This window comes from Phodopus roborovskii, unplaced genomic scaffold (genome assembly GCF_943737965.1).
Source record: "Phodopus roborovskii unplaced genomic scaffold, PHOROB, whole genome shotgun sequence".
NCBI classification, from domain to species: Eukaryota; Metazoa; Chordata; class Mammalia; order Rodentia; family Cricetidae; genus Phodopus; species Phodopus roborovskii.
Genome location: NW_026126578.1, coordinates 8,410,001 through 8,429,794, shown reverse-complemented (window position 1 = coordinate 8,429,794; position 19,794 = coordinate 8,410,001). Strand labels below are relative to the sequence as shown.

At 42.3% G+C, this 19,794-nt stretch overlaps 1 protein-coding gene across 4 annotated transcripts in view; it reads left to right on the top strand.

Moving 5' to 3' along the window:
• Tmcc1 (transmembrane and coiled-coil domain family 1) overlaps positions 1-12,873 on the top strand; it is a 114,981-nt gene extending 102,108 nt beyond the window's left edge. For all 4 annotated transcript variants that reach the window (XM_051203803.1, XM_051203802.1, XM_051203805.1 and 1 more), the window contains 2 exons: positions 7,147-7,282; positions 9,147-12,873. In XM_051203803.1, the coding sequence (XP_051059760.1) occupies positions 7,147-7,282; positions 9,147-9,461 (451 nt within the window). In that variant the 3' untranslated portion in view covers positions 9,462-12,873. The remainder of the gene's footprint in view (positions 1-7,146; positions 7,283-9,146) is intronic.
• Positions 12,874-19,794: the final 6,921 nt, after the last annotated feature.

Here is a 19,794-nt window from a genome sequence, read left to right as displayed (position 1 = left end):
AAGGAACAGGACATCATAATAGTAATGGCCTTTTGTTGTATAAACCTTGATTTGGTTAATAATGGAGGTGGGGAGACAACAAATAATCATATGTAAAAACCTGAGGCAGGGCAATGTGGGTCAGACCCTTGCCCACCTCACTAATAGGAGTTTTAAGAATCTTAAGGAGGTCCTCTCCTATCTCTCTACTTGTGGGATTGAGTGACCTCCCAGGGAGGATATGAAGATGCTGGTGGAAAAGGCTTTTTATAACTCGGTGTGTGGAAGGTGGGTAGTTATCCTTCTGCTACTGTCAGGGACCAGTATTTTGATGTTTAGCATTCATGATGATTAAGTAGATTGGATTGAATCCTGAAATCATCCACACCCACTCCTCCCCAAAAGAGAACACCACAGTGTTTCGCCTGGGCTCTTCTGTTCATCATGTTTCAGACCAGAACCTAGCTGAGGCTGTGTCAGTAAAAATATTAGTGCCAAGTAATGGGAATTGTGCCTTAGTAATTGAGTGTTCTGGTCAGGGACCTGATCAGTGTTCTTCCTCTTTGTTATGCAGACTTTGAATGTGATTAATAGTATGGGGGGGGGATGCACACAATAAATCTTAAAACAGGAAGGAGGGGTGTGAGTAGAACTGAGCAACAAACTCCTGACTGAGCTCTGGTGAAAAAAATATGGTTATGTTTTCATATTTGTTTATAACAGTCTTGCTGTGTAGCCCTGCCTAGCCTCAGTCATGATCCTCCTGCCTCAGCCTCTCCCAAGTCTGCAGCATATACCCAGCTTAGAGAAATGTTTTTATAACAGAGCAGTGAACTGAGCCCAGCTCAGAAGATCTTCATTCCAAGAAAGATACCAACTAGGGTGTTTGGCCAAACTCTATGTGCCTAGGAGCTTGCTCAGTTTCCTCCCTGATGTTTCCTGCAGATTAGAGGTATTTCTGTGTTAAGAAGGAACACCTGTTTTACGAGTTTAGTAGGATTTCAGCTACACAATGAAAGCCCAACTTTTCTGTTCTTTTCAGAAAGTCCTGAGTTTTTAGGTAATTGACATGAAAAGGGAAATTCACACTGGTTAGTTCTGAGGAGTTACTGGGTCCATATCAGCCCTGCCCACAGTATCTTACTTCTCCCTGAATTCCACAGCCTTGCAGGTCTCCTGACCTGTTTGTATATCTCAACTGCTAAACTGGAAAGGGTGCTCATTCTACTAGTCCAAGTGCTACTTTGCTGTTTAACTCACTGCTAACACAGACTAGACATTTTTCCTAGGCATGACTTCTCCTTTGGGATAAATCTTGGCTTAAGAAGATTTGTCTGTTACTTTCCCATGAATTCACAAGTAACTTGCTCAACTGCTGATGGATTCATTTCTAATGAGACATAGATTAGCAGTTTCTACTAAGGTCTCTGAAGAGTTATGATGACCAGTTAAAATTGACTTAAGGCACCTCCCTTCATATACATGCAAAAAGCATGCTATAGGAGAAAGGAAGCAAATGGCCAGAGAGAACAATTTAAATTATGTGGCCAACTTGAGCCAGGGAAATGGCAGGAGCAACACCTGCCCAGTAAAATTAGAGGTAAAAGAGGCTTTTTGCATCTAAGGTTGAGAAGAGTATATGCCCAGTAGGCCATTGACATGATAGAATAGGAGAAAAATACAGTTACTAGTGAAAGTGGAAGCTTTTAAGTAAAATTGAGAAGATAGAGGGAAATGGAGACTTAGGAAAAAAAATAAATAAGTGGGAACCAATGAACAGAGTATCATAACTGCTAGAGACCATCTAACAAGCGGTGAGCAAGCATTGTAGTTCGTGTTGTTCTTGTTGTTACACTTACTTACGTTATTGCATAGAGTGGCCTCTGTGACACTACATATGGTTGGAGGACAGAAGACAGCCTGTAGTAGTTTTATTCTCTCCTTCCACCATGTGAGTTCTGGAGATAGAACTCAAGACAGGCTTGGTGAGAAGTAATTTACCCACTGAGCCACCCTGCCAGCCCAAGCAGTTTTTTTGAACCATACCTTCTAGGGATGTTAGGGGTGACTAAGATCACAAAAGAGAGAAATGAACCCTTATATAGTCTTGTAGCTTGGACTACCTCTCCAGGTTTTTACCAGCTATCTCCTCATCAGCATGCTTTTTCTTTAGAGTAGAGAGATTTCTTCTTTACAGTGTGACTGTAAAACTAGTGAGCTGCAGAATTTGGATTTGAGTCCAGAACATGAATTAAATCATCAGCTAGTACAAGGTGCATAATAAAATAAAATAAAAACCTTTTCTGGAGCTGGGGGATATAACTCCTTGGGGAGAGTGCTTACCCAGAGTGCACAAAGCCGTGGGTTCCCACCCTAGTACTAACTACATAGACTGGGTGTGCTGTAATATACCAGCAAACCCAACACTCAGTAGGTAGAATCAGGAGGATTGGAAGTTCAGGGTCATCCTTCCCTACATAAGTAGTTCAGGTCCAACCAAGGCTGGACATAGTATATCAAATCAAACAAAAATACAGTTTCAGCTCTCTAGCCAGATACTGTTGGTAAAAAGCAAGATGCCTTTGTTGTATTTTTATTTTGAGACAGTCTCAATATGCCGTTAAGCTTAGCCTGAAGTGATGTATCCCAGGCTAGCTAGACTTAAACTTTCTCCTTTCTCAACCTCCTGTGTGTTGGGATTACAGGCTTGACCTACCACACTTGGCATAAAGGCAAAATGCTTTCTCTACTGTTAATTTTGCCCTAGGAATGGACAGTGGGGCCAGGCAGATGCCATCAGGCCAAATTAGAAATCACAAACTCCTTCTAGAGAATGCCCCAGGCCTTGCACCTGCCTTCTAAGATAGCATAATTGGGAATTTTGTTTTTAATTGTTTGGGAGTTTTTGTTTGTTTGTTTGTCTGTCTGCTGTTGAGACAATCTCAGGCAGCCCAGGCTGGCCTCATGACTCCCCAAGTAACCAAGGATAACCTTGAGCCTTTCTGTTTCCATGTCCCCAGGATATCAGCCACTGGACTACTGGTCCCCTACACACACACACACACACACACACACACACACACACACACACACACACACACACACCTCCCTCTCCCTTTCTCCCCTCTCTTCTCCTGCTTTCTCTCTCTTAATGAAATGCAGGAGATGGAGCCCAAAGGCTTTATGCATGCTAGGTAAGCATTCTACCAACTGAGCTATGGTGCCAACCCTTTTGTGTTTTGTTTTTCATTCATTTTGTTTTTAAAAAGTGACAGTTTCACTGTGTATTCCAGTCTGGCTTGAAATTTGCTGTGTATAACCAGGCTGGCCTGGGACTCAGAATCTCCTTCCCTCGGCCTCCCAAGTGCACCTCTATATATGGCTTTTGTATTTAGAAATTGGATGATGCCAGGCGATGGTGGTGCACGCCTTTAATCCCAGCGCTCAGGAGACAGAGGCGAGTGGATCTCTGTGAGTTTGAAGCCAGCCTGGTCTACAGAGTGAGTTCCAGGACAGCTGGGGCTATTATACAGAGAAACCCTGTCTCAAAAAATTAAAAAAGAAAGAAAGTTGGGTGAAAAAAGGAAGAAAAGATCATGTGCACTTTCTGCCCCAGTGGACAGTCTGTAGTAGCCACATTGGGGATGAAGACAAAAGTCAGCCTGTTTGCTAGGATTTGGGAATTGGGTACAGGTACTTTTACATTTCTGTTTTATATCCTGATATTCCGTGAGTAACTAGTGAAGGGGACACACTAAATGGAACAGCAAGCAAGTTGCAAGCACATTAAGACACAGAATCTAGGACTTCTAGGGCACTAAAGCATGGGCCGGTCATGTGTGCAAAGAAGTTTCATTTCTCTGCTCTATGCACCTAGAGTGGTGCTGTAGGCCTTATGAGAATTATTTATTTAACTTTTTTAAGTTCTCACCAACAGAACAGAATGGTTCTACCAGTTGCATACCCTTGCTAACACTTGGTTTTATCTTTTTAATTTGAATCTGTCTATACTGTATTCAGCCAAATTTTTCCTGGTCAAGCTTTAAACCATTATGTCAACAGAGTCATGGAGGCTGTATGACTTGAACCCCTGTCAGGCCGACTCACATTTCTTTTTAAGGGACTAGTTTCAAAATGGCATCACCGTATAGAGTTTTAAAATGTAGACCAGGCTGGCTTTGAACTCACAGTAATCTCCTGTTTCTAACTCCCAAGTGCTGGGATAAAAGGCGTAAGCCACTACACCAGCTTCCAGCAGTCTTTAAACTCCAGAGTGTGTACAGGCTGTGGGCCTAGAGGTTGCCCTGCTAAGTACCACCACCCTGCTCCCTGCCCAGTCCCAGTTCCTGCCCAGAGCCTATTAAGTACACCCTACCACTGAGCTTTACCCCTGCAATACCGGCAGTTAGGAATTCCAGTTTTAAGTTTCATTACCCTTCTGTTAAACAAAGACAAAGAAGAAAGTCACACACTCATCTAGTATGTGCAAGGCCCTGGGTTCTAGCGCACCCCTACCACCACCACTAATAATGAGTTTTAAAAGATAGTATATTAATATAATCTTTCAGTGTCTGATCCATTTAAATTTTAGCAGAAAATCACTTCCATAGCTGACCACCCATTCCTGAGTCCCTGGGTAGCAGATGATATGAAAAGTGAGAGTCCCACAAATATCCATTTTAGTTATCTATAACAGCATGGGGGTGCCATTCTGTAACAGCATGAAGGAAGACACAACAGAGATGCTGTAACAGCATGAAGGAAGACACAACAGAGATGCCTGTCAAGGGTAAAGGAGACCCTAAATAGGATTTAATAACATAATGAAAAGGGTCAGACTTTGACTCCTTAATGTTTATTTCTTAAGGAATAGAATTTAATAAACATAATCAGTGTTTACTATATGATTATTAAAAGGGATAACAATGGAGGATGGGGTGGTAACTGTGACTAAGAGCACTCACTGTGCAAGCATGAGGAACTAAGTTTGGACCCTCAACACCCAAGTAAGAAAGACAGGGAAGAGGCCAGGCATTGAGGCGCATGCTTTTAGTCCCATTATTCAGGGACTCTGTAGGTTACAGGCCAGCCAGAACTGTACAGGTGTGACTGCATGGAAGTCTGTCACCCAAGCTCTGTTGGAAACAAGAAGAATCCCAGAGGCTTACTGTACAGGCGTCTAGCTAAAATAGTGTGTTCCAGGTTCAGAGAGAAATGTCCATCTTAAGGGAACAAAACAGAGAGGAATAGAGTGGGACACCCAAGGTCCTTCTCCGTTATCCACAGGTTTGCTTATGAACCACGTGCATACATACAGACAGTACACACATATGAATGCACACATGCAAAGATTCACAGAGACACAAGGGAAACACAGATGCTGCAACATAAAATTACCTTAGAGAAATTCTTTGTATTCTTCAAAAGTGGATATTCTTAGCCAGGCATGGTGATAGATGCCAATAATCCTAGAATTTACAAAGGCAAGATGATCACAAGTTCAAGACCATCCTGAGTTAAAAAGAAAGTTTGTACACCATAGGTGTGATTAGAAATAACGGTCAGGTTGTAGCTGTAGCTCTGTAGTATAGTAGAGGCCTTGCTTGGCTTGCAGAGTGACAGCTTCCATCCTCTGTACAACAAAAAGAAGAAAGAGGAGGAGGGAGGCAGGGAAAAGAAAGAAAATCACAAGAGGAAAGAAGGGAGGAATTGGTTGGTGGTTGGTTTTTAGACTAGCCTCAAGCTTGCAATTCTCTTACCTCAGCAGCTTCTTTAGTACCTTGTATTCAAGGGAATGCATTGTACCTTACTCCCAGCTTTCCTTTCATTTTTTAGTTCAAGTCCTGAGTTTCACATGTGCTTTTCCCTGTGGCATGCATGAGCCCTGCCCAACTTCATTCCGTTTGGCAAGAGCTAGAGGTAGTTCCTCTTTCTTCCTTTGCCCTGTCTTGGTGTTTTTAATTTGTTGTCTTTGGCCATTCTCTTCACTACTACCAGACAACTCATTTCCTTAAACACTGTCTTCTTTGGGTCCCTTCCCCAGCTATCCAGAATCCAGGTAGTCTATATATTCCTTTCTGAGGTTTTTTTTTTTTTTTTTTTTTTTTTTTTTTATGTTGGTGGTGGTGGTGGTTTGGTTTGGGTTTTTTTTTTTTTTTTTCCCCTACCAAGAATCTCTGATGTGCTCCCTTAAAACTTTATGTAGAATAAACATATAAACATGGGGTGGGGAGTGAATACGAGAACATGCACGTGTACTCCTAAATACTAAAAATACAAGATAAATAAATCTAGCCTTCCAGGAACATTCTATATTCTTCCTGCTTTGTAGTTTCTCCGGCCTGCTCCAGCCCTCACATGCCAATCTCATTCTTCTTGTACTTCTGTTCCTTCTGAGTAAGGTCCTTCTTCTCACATCTTCAACCTCCATCTCCCAAGCCTCTGTTTGTATACTTCAAGCTTTATCTCTCATTCTTGAAGAGAGTGGAAGTTTTCCATGACCTTCCAGTGTCACTAGACACTGCCATATGCTTGTCTATCTGCCAGCCTTGGCTAAATTAAATCCTGTTGGAATTTTTCTGTCTCCCTTTCTCTATAGAATAAATGGAAGGCAGGTGCTTTCTCTTGCTTACTACAGTGTCCCAATACTTTGAACATGCCTGGCATGCAGCAGACTCTCAATAAATATCTACTGACAAATGTCCCAAGCACTACTTGGCCATAAGGATGATATATCCCTCTGGCTCTGGCTTTCTGGGCCTCCAAATCACAAATTTCCAGGTGAGTAAGTTATTGTTCAACTGGTGTTGAAATAAGTCACTAAGCTAGAAGGTCCATTGCCATTAGTGCTCTTTCTCTCCTGATGAGATTTGGTTAGTTTTTGCATCTCTCATACTCAAAACAGAGTAAGAGCTGCTTTCAGCATCATAGGTGTGCAGAGCTAACCAAGGCTATGGAGAAAACTGGAAAAGCCATGATGCTGTAGGATGGCTTTGTCACAGCTGCCTTATTGGAGACTGAAAGCTGCAACCATTGGCACACAGTGTCCTAGGCTTGCTCTAACTCTGTGTTTTTGTTTTATTTTGTAGAATACATTGGGGAATTGATCTAAATTATATCAGGGAGGATGCAAAATGTTTAAAACTCCAACCATTCTCCCTTTCTTAGATGTGAACGACTAGAAGAGCAACTGAATGACCTAACAGAGCTTCACCAGAACGAGATCCTGAACTTAAAGCAGGAGTTGGCCAGCATGGAAGAGAAAATTGCCTATCAGTCCTATGAACGGGCCCGGGACATCCAGGTTAGTGTGAGCAATAAGTAAGAAAGAAGGAAGAAAGGGAATGGGCAAAGACATGAAGAAAAGTTCTTAACAGTTGCAGCACACCTGCCTTCAACACAATGGAGGGTCATACCATGTGGGGAGGCACAGCTCTAGTATTGGCAAATATCTTAGGACAGAGCAGTCTCAGTCTGAGAAAAACTAGAGCATCCCATCTGTTGGTTGCTGCCCTGGAGCTGCTCAGGTGGGGCTTCTGGCCATCTTGCCTATGTTCTGCTTCTATGGAAAAGGGCGTTTGTCCCTGCTCTTAACAGGTACAGTTTGTGAAAACTCCTCCATTGTTTGTGGGTTTGTGAGAAATCCCAGCAGTGAAGCTGAGGGTGAACGCTCCCTTGAGTCCATGAAGTAGTGAAACATTGGGGTTTCTCTGTTCCTATGGAGATTTTCTCAGAGGTCAAAGTGGTTTTTGTGAAAGCACCTTGAAAGAAGTTCATGTGGAAAGGAGGAGCATAGTACACTCACCCAGAGGAATCAAGGCACTGTCTTGACTCTTTGCCCAGCTGCCATCTTCTTTAGGACCTCAAATTCTGTTGACTTTTTTTTTTTTTTTTTTTTTTTTTTTTTTATCCCAAGGTAGTTCTGTAGTGAGCAGCATCCATTATCCATTCTTGAGCTAGCTTCAGCCTGACATTGCCTTCCCTCACATCTCTGGAAACCAGAACCCATTGAAGACAAGGCTGGTAAATCCCAGGGTCCTAACCACTGTTTGCCTTAGAAGAATGTCTGTGCTTGATAGGGGATGAGGTTTGTTTTCTTGAGTGGTAGGGTGCAGTTTACATAAGGCTTGGCCTTAGGGGGCATAGGTCACTTTAATGCCCTCTATAGTGTCACCATAGTATCTAAAACAAAGTGGGGAGGGTACCTGAGAACCAACACCTCGTTTGTCTTCTGACCTTCGTGTGAACATGCACACGTGTCCATGCACATGTCTATACACACAAAAATGAGGTAGATCCCTGTAGTTTTGTTTGTTTGTTTGTTTTGTTTTGTTTTTCAAGACATGGTTTCTCTGTGTAGCTTTGGGGCCTGTCCTGGAACTAGCTGGTCTCGACCTCAGAGATTCGCCTGCCTCTGCCTCCTGAGTGCACACCACTGCCCAGCAAGATCACTGTATTTTGACATAGTGCAATCATCAAGACCCACTACTGAGTAAAAAGTAAATAAGTTATAGATCAATTCCAGTAGAATGCTATGCACATTGTAGTAGGAAATGCCTGTAATAACCCCATGCTAGGCAAATATATATGCAGACTTAAGTGCAGGTAAAGGGTAAGCATACTAGTATGACAGTGTTACCACAGCAACAGGGACTAGAACTGAGAGACTGTGTTTCAGTAAAACAAGGGCATGTATCTCCTGTACCTGAGACTCATAATTTCTAAAAGAATAAAAACTATATAACTGAGGCCAGATCATTCAGGGATGATGGCACATGCCTTTGATTTCAGCTCAGAAGGATGAGACAAAAAAGATCAGTAGTTCAAGTCATCTCAGCTACATAGCAAGTGTGAGGCCAGTTTAAGATACAAGAGACTCTTGTCATAAATAAATAAATAAATAAATAAATAAATAAATAAATAAATAAATAAAGTAAGTAAATTCTAGGCAGAATAAATCAAAATATGTCCATTGCTTCTGTAGCTATTCCACAAGTAGAAGGGATGGGAGTAATGCTACCTGAGTAGCGTACGTCTGGCTTTTCATATCCAAGGCTCTAGCTGTTTAAAATCCATAGCATGGTTCAGGATACATCTGGTTCCCCCAGGCCATGTCAGCTCTAGAGTTGTGAGAACAGAAGCCTAACCATTCCCTGTTTGGCCCACAGGAGGCCCTGGAGGCCTGTCAGACTCGCATCTCCAAGATGGAGCTGCAGCAGCAACAGCAGCAGGTGGTGCAGCTGGAAGGGCTGGAGAACGCCACTGCCCGGAACCTGCTGGGCAAGCTCATCAACATCCTCCTGGCCGTCATGGCAGTCCTCTTGGTCTTTGTGTCCACAGTAGCCAACTGTGTGGTCCCCCTCATGAAGACACGCAACAGGACGTTCAGCACTTTATTCCTTGTGGCTTTTATTGCCTTTCTCTGGAAGCACTGGGACGCACTCTTCAGCTATGTGGACCGGCTCTTCTCACCCCCCAGATGATGCTGGCGCAGAAAGCAGTACTCCTCACCGTCTGGCGAGTGCATGCCAAGAGAGTAGACAGCAGCAGCATTACCCACTCTGAAGTTTTCTACAAGAGAGTTGAGTGAATCTGTTTACATTTAGAATAATGTTTTTTTCTTCAAGAGACAAAATTGCAATAGTATTTTTTAGATTTTATCCAAGAAGTTTTTTGGGCAAAATCTTGGATCATTTTTATGTAGCATGATTTTCCTTGGGATGCAAATCTGAAACAGTCCTTTAACATGAACCAACAATCTGCAACACACCGAAGGGCATTCTGAATTGAGGCTTGCTTGGAGGACTGCACTAAACCCACTAAACAGATGCAAAAACCTGACCAGGCCCAACACCTGCCCTGCTTGGGCTCCTCTCCTCGTCTAGACTAACTAACTCTACTGTGAAGTCCCACCACATTCCAGGTTGGAATTTTAGATTCAGGGTGGATTTTCCCTGCCATGGAAGAACACAGGCACCTCCCAGGCTTTCTTAACGCTAACTCTGAAGTATGATCACTTCTGAACCTGCGCCTTCCTTAACTCTGCCAGGGTTGGAAGCAAGAGCATCAAGCCCACAGGATGACTGTGCAGTCCTGTTCAGTATTGTGAAGTAGCCCTTAATCCTAACTTTAAGCAAAATCCCTTGGCCGCACTTTTAAGGTTTGTTTTTTATATATGTGTGTGTGTGTATGTGTGTGTATAGTTACCAACTTAAAAATAAAAAATCCCAACAACATACTTGAAGAATGTAATACTCAAACTCTCAGTGCTTCCTTATAATTTCTAATAGGATTTTTTATTATTGTTATTATTATTGGGATATTTTTGTTTGGTTGGGTTTTTGGGGGATTGGGTTTTATTTTTTTGTTTTGTTTTTGTTTTTTGTTTTGGGGGGTGGGTATTGGGTTGGGAGGGTCTTTTATTTTTTTCCTTTGAAATAAAGCAGTGATGTTTTCAAATGAAGCCGTGTGGATATTTCAGCGTGCTGCCCTCTGCCACCCTGTGGCTGCCCCAGCTCTCTGGTGTCTACTACACACACAGCACCATCTCCCCGGCTTGGCTTGGTTGGAGTGGTGAGGGGTTTGTAGGGAGAGGGGATGTGATCTCAACAGAATAGTGTAGTAGGAATGGATTTTGTTTTCCCCCCTCAAATAAATGTTGACCTAGTGACCTTGGGCTAGGATTTTCTTTAGGGAAAAAAAAAACAAAAACAAAGCTACTATGTTATGAGAGTCATTAAACTCCTTATGTTTGCTTAATTTATTGTTTAACACCCCTAATTACCTAAACCAAAGTGATGTAGAGTCTTGTTGTCTGCATTTTGGCCTCAGCATCCTTAACTTCAAAGCTTTATTCTGTCTGCCTAAGAGGATCAATTGAAGGTGATTCTCCTGAAAAGCAGAAAAGAAAATTTCAGGTTACAAGGACCCAAGTTCTGGGTGCATACTATTACAAGCTTCCTATTAACCCAGACGGACTCACTAATCTGCTCGGTGACTGTTTGGAAAGACTTTAGGAAGAGGAGCTGAGCTTTGTCCCCATCCCACAGCCAGTTCCCTCACCCAGGTGGAACCTGAATCAACCTTCAGAGCAAAATGGAGGGCCTGATTAATCTTATTATTGGAGGTCACAAGTGCCATTTCCAATGGCCTCTTCCTGTGTGCCCACATGATGCAAAGGAGCCGTGTACTATGCCCTGGACAGAGAAGCCAAGTACGTTTTTGCCTATGTCCCCACACCAGGATCTTCTTTCAGAACTAGGGTAGCAATGCCCAGTCTGTTGGAAAGTGTGGTTTACATAACAATTCCAGCCTCCTTTTGTTTGGCCAGATGGACTTTTCACTTTGATATTTTAACTCAGGTATCTAGTCTTCACTCCATCTCCAGATGGTGGTTCTTCACCTCAGAATGAACACCTAGAGCAGGGACCAAAACAAAAACTAAAACCAATACATATTCATGCGAAACAAATGGTCCCCCAAGCCTATGTTTAGAAGGTTAACTTTGCCTGGAAATACTGGAGCAGCTTCAGGCAAGAGTGCCACAGGACACTTTGACCTTGCTGGACTAGCAGTAACTGCTGTTATTTAGTTGCTCTGGTACAGAAGAGAGCCCCATAGGGCTGTGGAAGAAATGATCCAGTGGCAACCCACTGATTTCTCTTAACAGTTCTACAGGAGGCCCCCAAATGTCACTGTGATCAATAAACTGAAATTGTGTCTAATTTCCTGATGGCAGTTTCTGTTGAAGGAAGAGTCTGGAGCTTCAGGTAGACAGACAGACAGACCAACCCGCCCGCACTGACTTTCCATCTTGGGGAGAACTTTCAGTCCTCATAAGCCCTGTCATGACTTCTTGCTGTCTTACCCCTGCTCACCCACCAGACCTGCACTCAATGCTGTCTTTTTGCTGCCCATCCCTGTTGCCTTTGAGTTTCTTGGAATTGTGGCTGTCCTTGGATTCTCTTTTTTATTCATAGCCCTTCAATAGCCTTGCTCTGATGGTTTAGCACTTGATCTAAGAAAAACTTGCCCATAATTTAATGCTTCTTCTCCTTAAAAAATAAAAATTTTCAAAAATAAAAAGATTTCCCACTGAAGTGAAGCATTCGTTGATTCCCTTGTCCATGCTGGTGCCTCACCTGGGTGAGTGAGACTGGCTCTGTTGGCCTGGGTGACTGTTGGCAGTTGTAGAGTTGGCCATCACTCTGCATTGCTGATGGCTGTCTGCTCCAGTTTCAGGTCCTTGGTATATTCAGTGTATCCTGGCAAGGAAAGCCTTCTGCTCCTTAAGAGCAGTCGGACCCATTGCTGGCAGTGCTTTTTTAGCTCCACCCCAATTGGCATAGAGTGGGGTAAAGCCTTCCTCGGCACTCATGTCTGACAGTGTGGCATGCTGTGCTGTGGTTTTCACTGCCTTTGGTTGTGTTTCTGATCTTGTATTCTAAGGTAGTCAGTACATGCTGGATTCTGAGTGAGCTCTGGTATTCTGGCCTGGGAAAACAAGCATCTCAAACAAAACCAAATGCAGTCATCAACAAGCAAGCACGGGCGAAGTGATGGTTCCCACACCACCTCCAATAAAACTGGGACTCTGACTGTGGCTCTACAAGTTGAACATTTCTGTGTGTTGCGTATGCTAGGTAATACCCTCAAAAGGGGCTGACTACTAGACTATGTGTTTTATACAAGTGTGTAAGACTAAAGACTCACGTGCACGAATTGCAGAGTAAAGAGACAATACTTGTGAATGCGTGAACGTTAACATTGTAGTTGCTCGATCTTCAGCTGCTGATTGTTGAGAGAGAATTCAGTTATGTTGTGTGGCTGCTGTGGAGTCTCAGCAGCACCTTTGCTGTACATAAAATGAAAATAAAGACCTCAGCTAGAAACCTGCCAGTTGACCTGGGCTTGTTTTGTTCTATCTTTGGGCATGCCCTATTTCCAGTGGCAGATGCATCTGTCTGGAAATTTTGGTTGTGGGTTGGGTAGGAGGGGAGAGGGAGGGAGAGAGACTGTCACGCTAGAATCTTCAAACTATAACTGGCAAACAGGAATTGTCACAACTCCATGAACCTTGCAGACATTGCAAGCACTAAACTGGTAGTGAAGACTGTGCTTCAAGAGCTGGGGAAACGGTTCAGTTGGAAAATGTTCGCTGCACAAGCATGAGAACCTGTGTTTGGATTACCATCACCCATGTAGAAGTCAGGTGTGACAAGTGTGCATCTGTGCTAGAGAAAAAGAAGATGGACAGATTCCTGGCCAAGTCTCACCAAATTTATGATCTCCAGGCTCAGTGAGAGACTCTGTATATTAAGGTTCTCTAGAGGAACAGAAGAGAAATGAATATGAATATATATATTAGAGTGGTTTACAGGTAATTCAACAGTGGCCATCTGACAGACCAAGAATCCAGTACTGTTCAGTCCACAAGGCTGGATGTCTTAGATGGTCTTTATACATTGAAATCCCTATGGAGGTTTTTTTTTTTTTTTAAATTATGTATACACTCTGGGCCATTTCTCCAGCCCAACTGTGTAGGTTCTAATACCAGTGAAGGAATGTCTCAACAGCAGAATGAATGAAGTTGCCAGACAGTAAGGGCAAGTAGGCGAAAAGCAAAAGCTTCCTTCTTATGTGCCCTTTTATGTGGGCTGAAATCAGAAATTGTGACCCACATTTAGGGTGGGTCTTCCTACCTCAAATGGTCCATTCAAGCAAACTCCCTCCTCACAGGTGTGCACAGCTGTTTGGGTTTTGGTTGATTGTAGATGTAGTCAAGTTGACAACCAAGATAAGCCATCACATATTATCTCAAAAAGTAATATTAAGTGAAGAAAATGGGCAGTGGTGGTACACGGCTTTAACCCAGCACTTGAGAGGCAGAAGCAGGCAGATCTCTGAGTTTAAGGCTGGTCCTACAGAATAAGTTCCAGAAGGATAGCCAGGGCTACATGGAAAAGAAATCCTGTCTTGAATTAAAAAAAAAAAAAAAAAAAAAAAAAAAAAAAGGGTGGAGAGTTCCTGATGAAGACACTTGAAATTAATCTCTGTCCTCCACATGCATGTGCACACACACACCTACCTTCAGATTTTTGGAGAAGAGCATTCAAGCACTCATCCCAACTTCATTTAATGACCCAAAATGGGCAGACTAATGTCTGCCATCATTTCAAAGCTCTGCTAAAGTTAGTATAACAAGTGGAAACAGACATTAGGCATTCAAAATTTAGAGTTGTTATCCAGTCTAATCCCAACTGTGATTTTGTTAAAGAAGTCATTATTTCTCTGTGGAGCTGGGGATAGAACCAGGGCTACTTTCTGCTGGGCAAGCACTCAACCAAAGTCACATCCCAAACTCAGAAGTAGTAATTTTGTCATTTGCCTTTGGGGTTTTCTTTGTTTGTTTCAGACATTGTATGTTTACACATTTGCCGTGGCACACGTAGAGATCAGAAGACAATTTTGAGGTGTTGGTGCTCTCCTACCATGTGTTTGTAGGTATTGAACTCAGATCATAAAGTTTAGTAGCTGGTACCTGTACCCACTGAGCAATCTCAATGACTCTAGAGACAGTAATTTTCACTAGCACTTTGGCCATAGCTCAGAAATTCTAGAAATGCAAACATTCTGAACACAGGACACCAAACAAGTTTCCTATCTCTCTTAACCTACCTATGAGCTAACAGCATCACACCCAGCCTGATCCCACCCTGGGTGGGGATAACTTTTGTGACAACGTTAAAATGGCTGTGTGAGTACCCTTAGCTTTTGAAGTACTGTGTATAGAGTTGTAGAATGCACCCTGAGAGTCTGTGAACATCACACCCTACGGTTATACAGTGCCGAGGGGCTGACATAATTTTAGAATCTGATTTATTGCTACCTGTTATTACAGGCCAGACATAGTAGCATACTCTTAACCCCAGCACTGGGGAGGCAGCAGGTGGAACTCTGTGAGTGTGAGGCCAATCTGATCTACATAATGATACCCTGTCTCAAAAATAAGTAAACAAAGAAGTAAGACTTAAAAAGCTAGCCAGGCCAGTATAGGACACATAAGCCCTTCTCTCCATACAGCAGAACTTGAGAGAGTACGAAAACATATCTGAGAAACCATAGATACAAAAAATAGATTGGAGTGGCTGATGGGAGTGTGCCAGCTGGATGCTTGCTTCACACAAAAGAATTCAAATGTGTTGTCCTTAAACTCTGTGGGTCAGACTAAATAGCTGTCACTCTTGTAAGCTCTCATCGCTTTAGTCAAAGGCAGCTGACACGGGGTGCCAGTTGCCATGCAGGTAACTCAGTTGTCCCAAGTGTAGAAAATGAAGGTGGGGTTGCATGACTGCCAAAATAATTATGGTTCATACCTGTAATCCCAGCACTAAAAAGGTAATTCAAAATCAGCCTGAGCTATATAGCTCTGAGGCTCCCTGAGCTACATAATGATACTCCATTGAAAAAGAAGAACTAAGGGTGTAGGTTAGTGCTGGATTCCACAGCCAGCACACACACACACACACACACACACACACACACACACACACACACACACACACAAAGAACTCAGTAGAAACGTGGGCAAAGGTTATGAACAAATGGTTCACAGGACAATGTTTAGCTTCCTGTACAATCTCTATGAAGTGGAAGCAGCCAGCTGGGAACAGTATTGACTTCCATTTTTGTTGAGACATTATATATATACAAATATGTAAATGAATAGAAACTCCAAATTATACTGCTCCCAGTGTTGTCTTAAGAGGTGATAAAGGGCTTCCGTGGTTGGTGCTTGCATAGTATGAGTCTTTCTGCATTGGAGCTCACTCTGTAGACCAGGCTGACCTCAAACTTGGAGATCCACCTGCCTCTGACTCCCAAGTGCTGGGATTAAAGGTGTGCGCCGCCGCCGCCGCCACCGCCACCGCCACCGCCACCACCACCTAGCTTGCAACAATATTTTTAAAGATTGATTTTCATTGGGGGAGTTGGCGTGCCCTGTGCACCTGAGTGCAGAGCCCAGAGGCCAGAAGAGGACATCAGATCACTTGGAATGGGAGTCTTAACAGGCAGTTAAGTATAGTCAGATTTTTCTGTCCCTCCTGCCAGCTCCCAAATCATGACAGACTTCATATTAATTATGAGAACTCAGCCAAAAGCTGGGCTTGTTCCTAACTAGCTCTTATAACTTGAATTAACACATTTCTGTGAATTTACTTTCTGCCTTGTGGCTTCATTACCTTTATCCTGCCATATTGCTTTCCTGCTTCCTGCATTTCTGGCTGGCAACTCTCCACATCTTTTCCCTTCTTCCCAACATCCTCTCTGCCCCCAAAATCCTGCCTATTGGCCATTCAGCTTTTTATTAAAACAATCAGAGTGATAAATCATCACAGTGTACAAGATAATTCCACAACATTTCCACCTTTTTGTCTAAGTAAAAAGGAAAGGTTTTAACTCTAACATGATAAAACTATGAACAAAAAGAAAAATTACCAGATAAGAATTACATTTATAATGTCCAGTCCATTTGTATTTAGCATATTTGAAGAAAATACTGTTATTTACCCTACCTTGATGTGTCCAAATCTCTATATCCAATCTTCCTTCTATCATAACTAAGGAAAACTATGACTATCTAGTATTCAACTCCATCAAAGACCCCAAAGGGATACAACATTACCTTAATAAATAGGAAGTGCAGAGCAAGCAACTTCTAAAACCATAGAAACGACAGGAATAGCTGGCTGCCTGGAAAGTCACCCGAGATCCTCTATAAAATTGGGGCATCCAACTTCAGCCTACAGGCCTATATCTGACAGATTTTTCTGTGAAGCAAGAAGTTTTGAAGGACTGTCCTACCCTGTCTTGGCAAACTTTAGCAGTCACTTTTCTTCTATGTCCTGTTTGTACACCATACTGTCCGTAGTAGAAGCAAGAGCAGTTTCTTGCACAAATGGCTAGCTTTTGCCATAAAGAAAGCAAACTCCACATGGAAGTTCTTGATGCCCAACATCCTTTTTTGAAGTTCATTGGTACCATCAAGAGCAGAAATGTCTCATTGTCAAGAAAAGCCTTATGTTATTAAAACATTTTAAATGCCATATTCTAAGGGTCTTGAATATCACCTGTCTAAAATATATCTCTTTATGAGCTTGAAAACATACCTAACATGACTATATGTTTGCTTGTTATAGATGACTTTTTTTTTGGGGGGGGGGAGTTGAGACAGGGTTTCTCTGTGTAGCTTTGGAACCTGTCCTAGAACTCACTCTGTAGATCAAGCTGACCTGGAACTCATAGAGATCCACCTGCCTATGCTTCCTAAGTGATGGGATTAAAGGATGTGCCACCAGCACCCAACTATAGATGACTATTAACCTGTATTCATTATCCTAAATGGCTTTCAAGGACTAAAACTTAACCTTTAAAATGAGCTGCATGGGTACAATACCTTAAGGAAGAATAGAAACATGCAAAGTATAGCAAAAATAACCTTCAATTCATATCCATATACAAAAACCCATACCAATGTAAAATATATAAGACTAGTAGTTGCTTTGTTAGTTTAAAAATAGACTCATAATCTGTGCTTTTATCCAATCATTTCTATATCTCCTTTTTCTTTTCAGAAAGAGGTCCCTAAATCTAATCTCCTTTGTTCAGCTTTTTCTCCCCAACCATGACCAATAACAACTTGTAAGCAACCCCCCCCCCCAATGATGACAAATATCCTTAACCCATTGAACTACCAAAACCCACCCAACCCACCTCTTGGAAATGTGGGTGTGGTGTTTCTAGACTGCTTTTTGTTGTCTATGGTTGCTGGCATATTTAGGAAACCCTGGGAAAATTGGGATAATGGTCAAGTCCTGGGAAAGTTAGCTGTATTATTTGTTGTCCAGTCTCTGTGTAATGGGAAAAATGCAAGGCTTATTTGAAGTCCTGGCTGGAGTAGTCTGTGAGACTGGACCATCTCAGCCAACAGCCTTGAAGCTGTGTGGATGCTGAACTCTGAGGAAACTGCAACAGAGACTCTCTGAGATGTTGGATTACCTGTTTCCATTGGTGTCTGGTCCCCTTGTTCTGAAAATATGTAAACTTTTAAAGGTAGCATACATGTCTGCATTAACACAAGTATGTAAAGTCAGTTAAAGATGATTTTTTTGTGTGTGTTTTATGCTTGAGCGGGTAAAATATATATCACCTGGGGCTGAAGGGATAGCTCAGCCATTAAAGGCTAGGCTCAAAACCATAAATAAAATATACATCACCTGTTTTGCAGGGTTTTTTAGGTTTCTTTATGGCTGTAGCCAAGATTTTCAGGTGGGTCTTCCTCAATCAAACCTGATCTTTAACCTTGAATTAATCCACAGCCTTTCATTTTCTGTGGAAACAAACACATAACCTCTTCTCCAATGCAACATGTTTTTTTTGACCTTCATTTTGAAGTTAAGGCATTTTTAAAATATACAGGTTTGTTTAATTTTGCAGTTTCCATAATCCAGTGTCTCTCAGCAGCTATAATTTCCTCATCAGCAATCAAAAACTTCAAAGGCAACACGATAACATATAGGACCTAGACTACCTGTGTATTTCCCATCTCTATGTGGCTTTTTTTTTATTGCTTTACTCTTTTTTTAAAAGATTATTATTTTCAAACTATTACTTTTATGACAGTATATACCCTTTTTCTTTTTTCTTTTGTTTTAAGCTTTCTCACATTGTTAAATACACCATAACCTGTTTAGAGACTTTTTTCCCATCTGAATCTGCTTTACTGTGACTCTGTAATCTTTCCGTCCGCATGAGTAAAACCTTACACTACTGTGAAGCTTAGCTCATGGCGTACTGGCAGTGGCCAGAAGCTTCTCTGTACTGTAGCTGAATAAGAGAATGTGGAACTAGGAAATGGCATTGGGTGCCATTTTTGTGTGTTTGGAACCGTTTTTGTTTTTTTTTTTTTTTTTTTTTTTTAAGCTTTTTCAGGTCTTATGTGAATATATGTGGCCTCACATTGAACACCATTTGTGAGCATTTTTCTGTCCCTCCTGCCAGCTCCCAAATCATGACACAGAGACTCATTAATTATGCTTAGGCTTGTTTCTAATAGCTCTTATAACTTAAAATTAACCCAAATTTTTTGACTTTCTGCCTTGTGGCTTAATTACCTTTACTCTGTAGTGCCCATACTGCTTTCTTGCTTCCCCCATCTCCAACTGCCAACGCTATGCGTCTCTGCCCTTCTTCCCAGCTTCCTTTCTGCCCCAAAACTCCTGCCTAGCTATTGGCCATTCAGCTTTTTATTAAACCAGTCTGAGTGACAAATCTTCACAGTGTACAAAAAAGATTATTGTACAGTTGAGGGCGCTGAGAGCTGAACTGGTGTCCCCTGTAATAACAGAGTGCACATTTTTGTTTGTTTTTTGAGACAGGGTTTCTCTGTATTGCTTTGGACCCTGTCGTGGAACTTGCTTTGTAGACCAGGCTGGCCTCATCTACAGAGATCCACCTGCCTCTGCCTCCCAAGTGCTGCAATTAAAGATGTGTGCCACCAATGCTCAGCTGCAGTATGTACTCTTAACTACTAAACCCTCTCCAGGGCTGAGCCTGAATCTTTTGAAAAGATGTTTCTTCTCTTATATAAAACTTTCAAGGGGATGGAGAGATGGCTCAGCAGTTGAGGGCACTGGCTGCTCTTCCAAAGGCCTCAGGCTCAATTCCCAGCACATGACATCTCACAACTATCTGTAACTCCTGATCCAGGGCATCTGACACTCTCACAGAGACATACATGCAGGCAAAACAGCAACA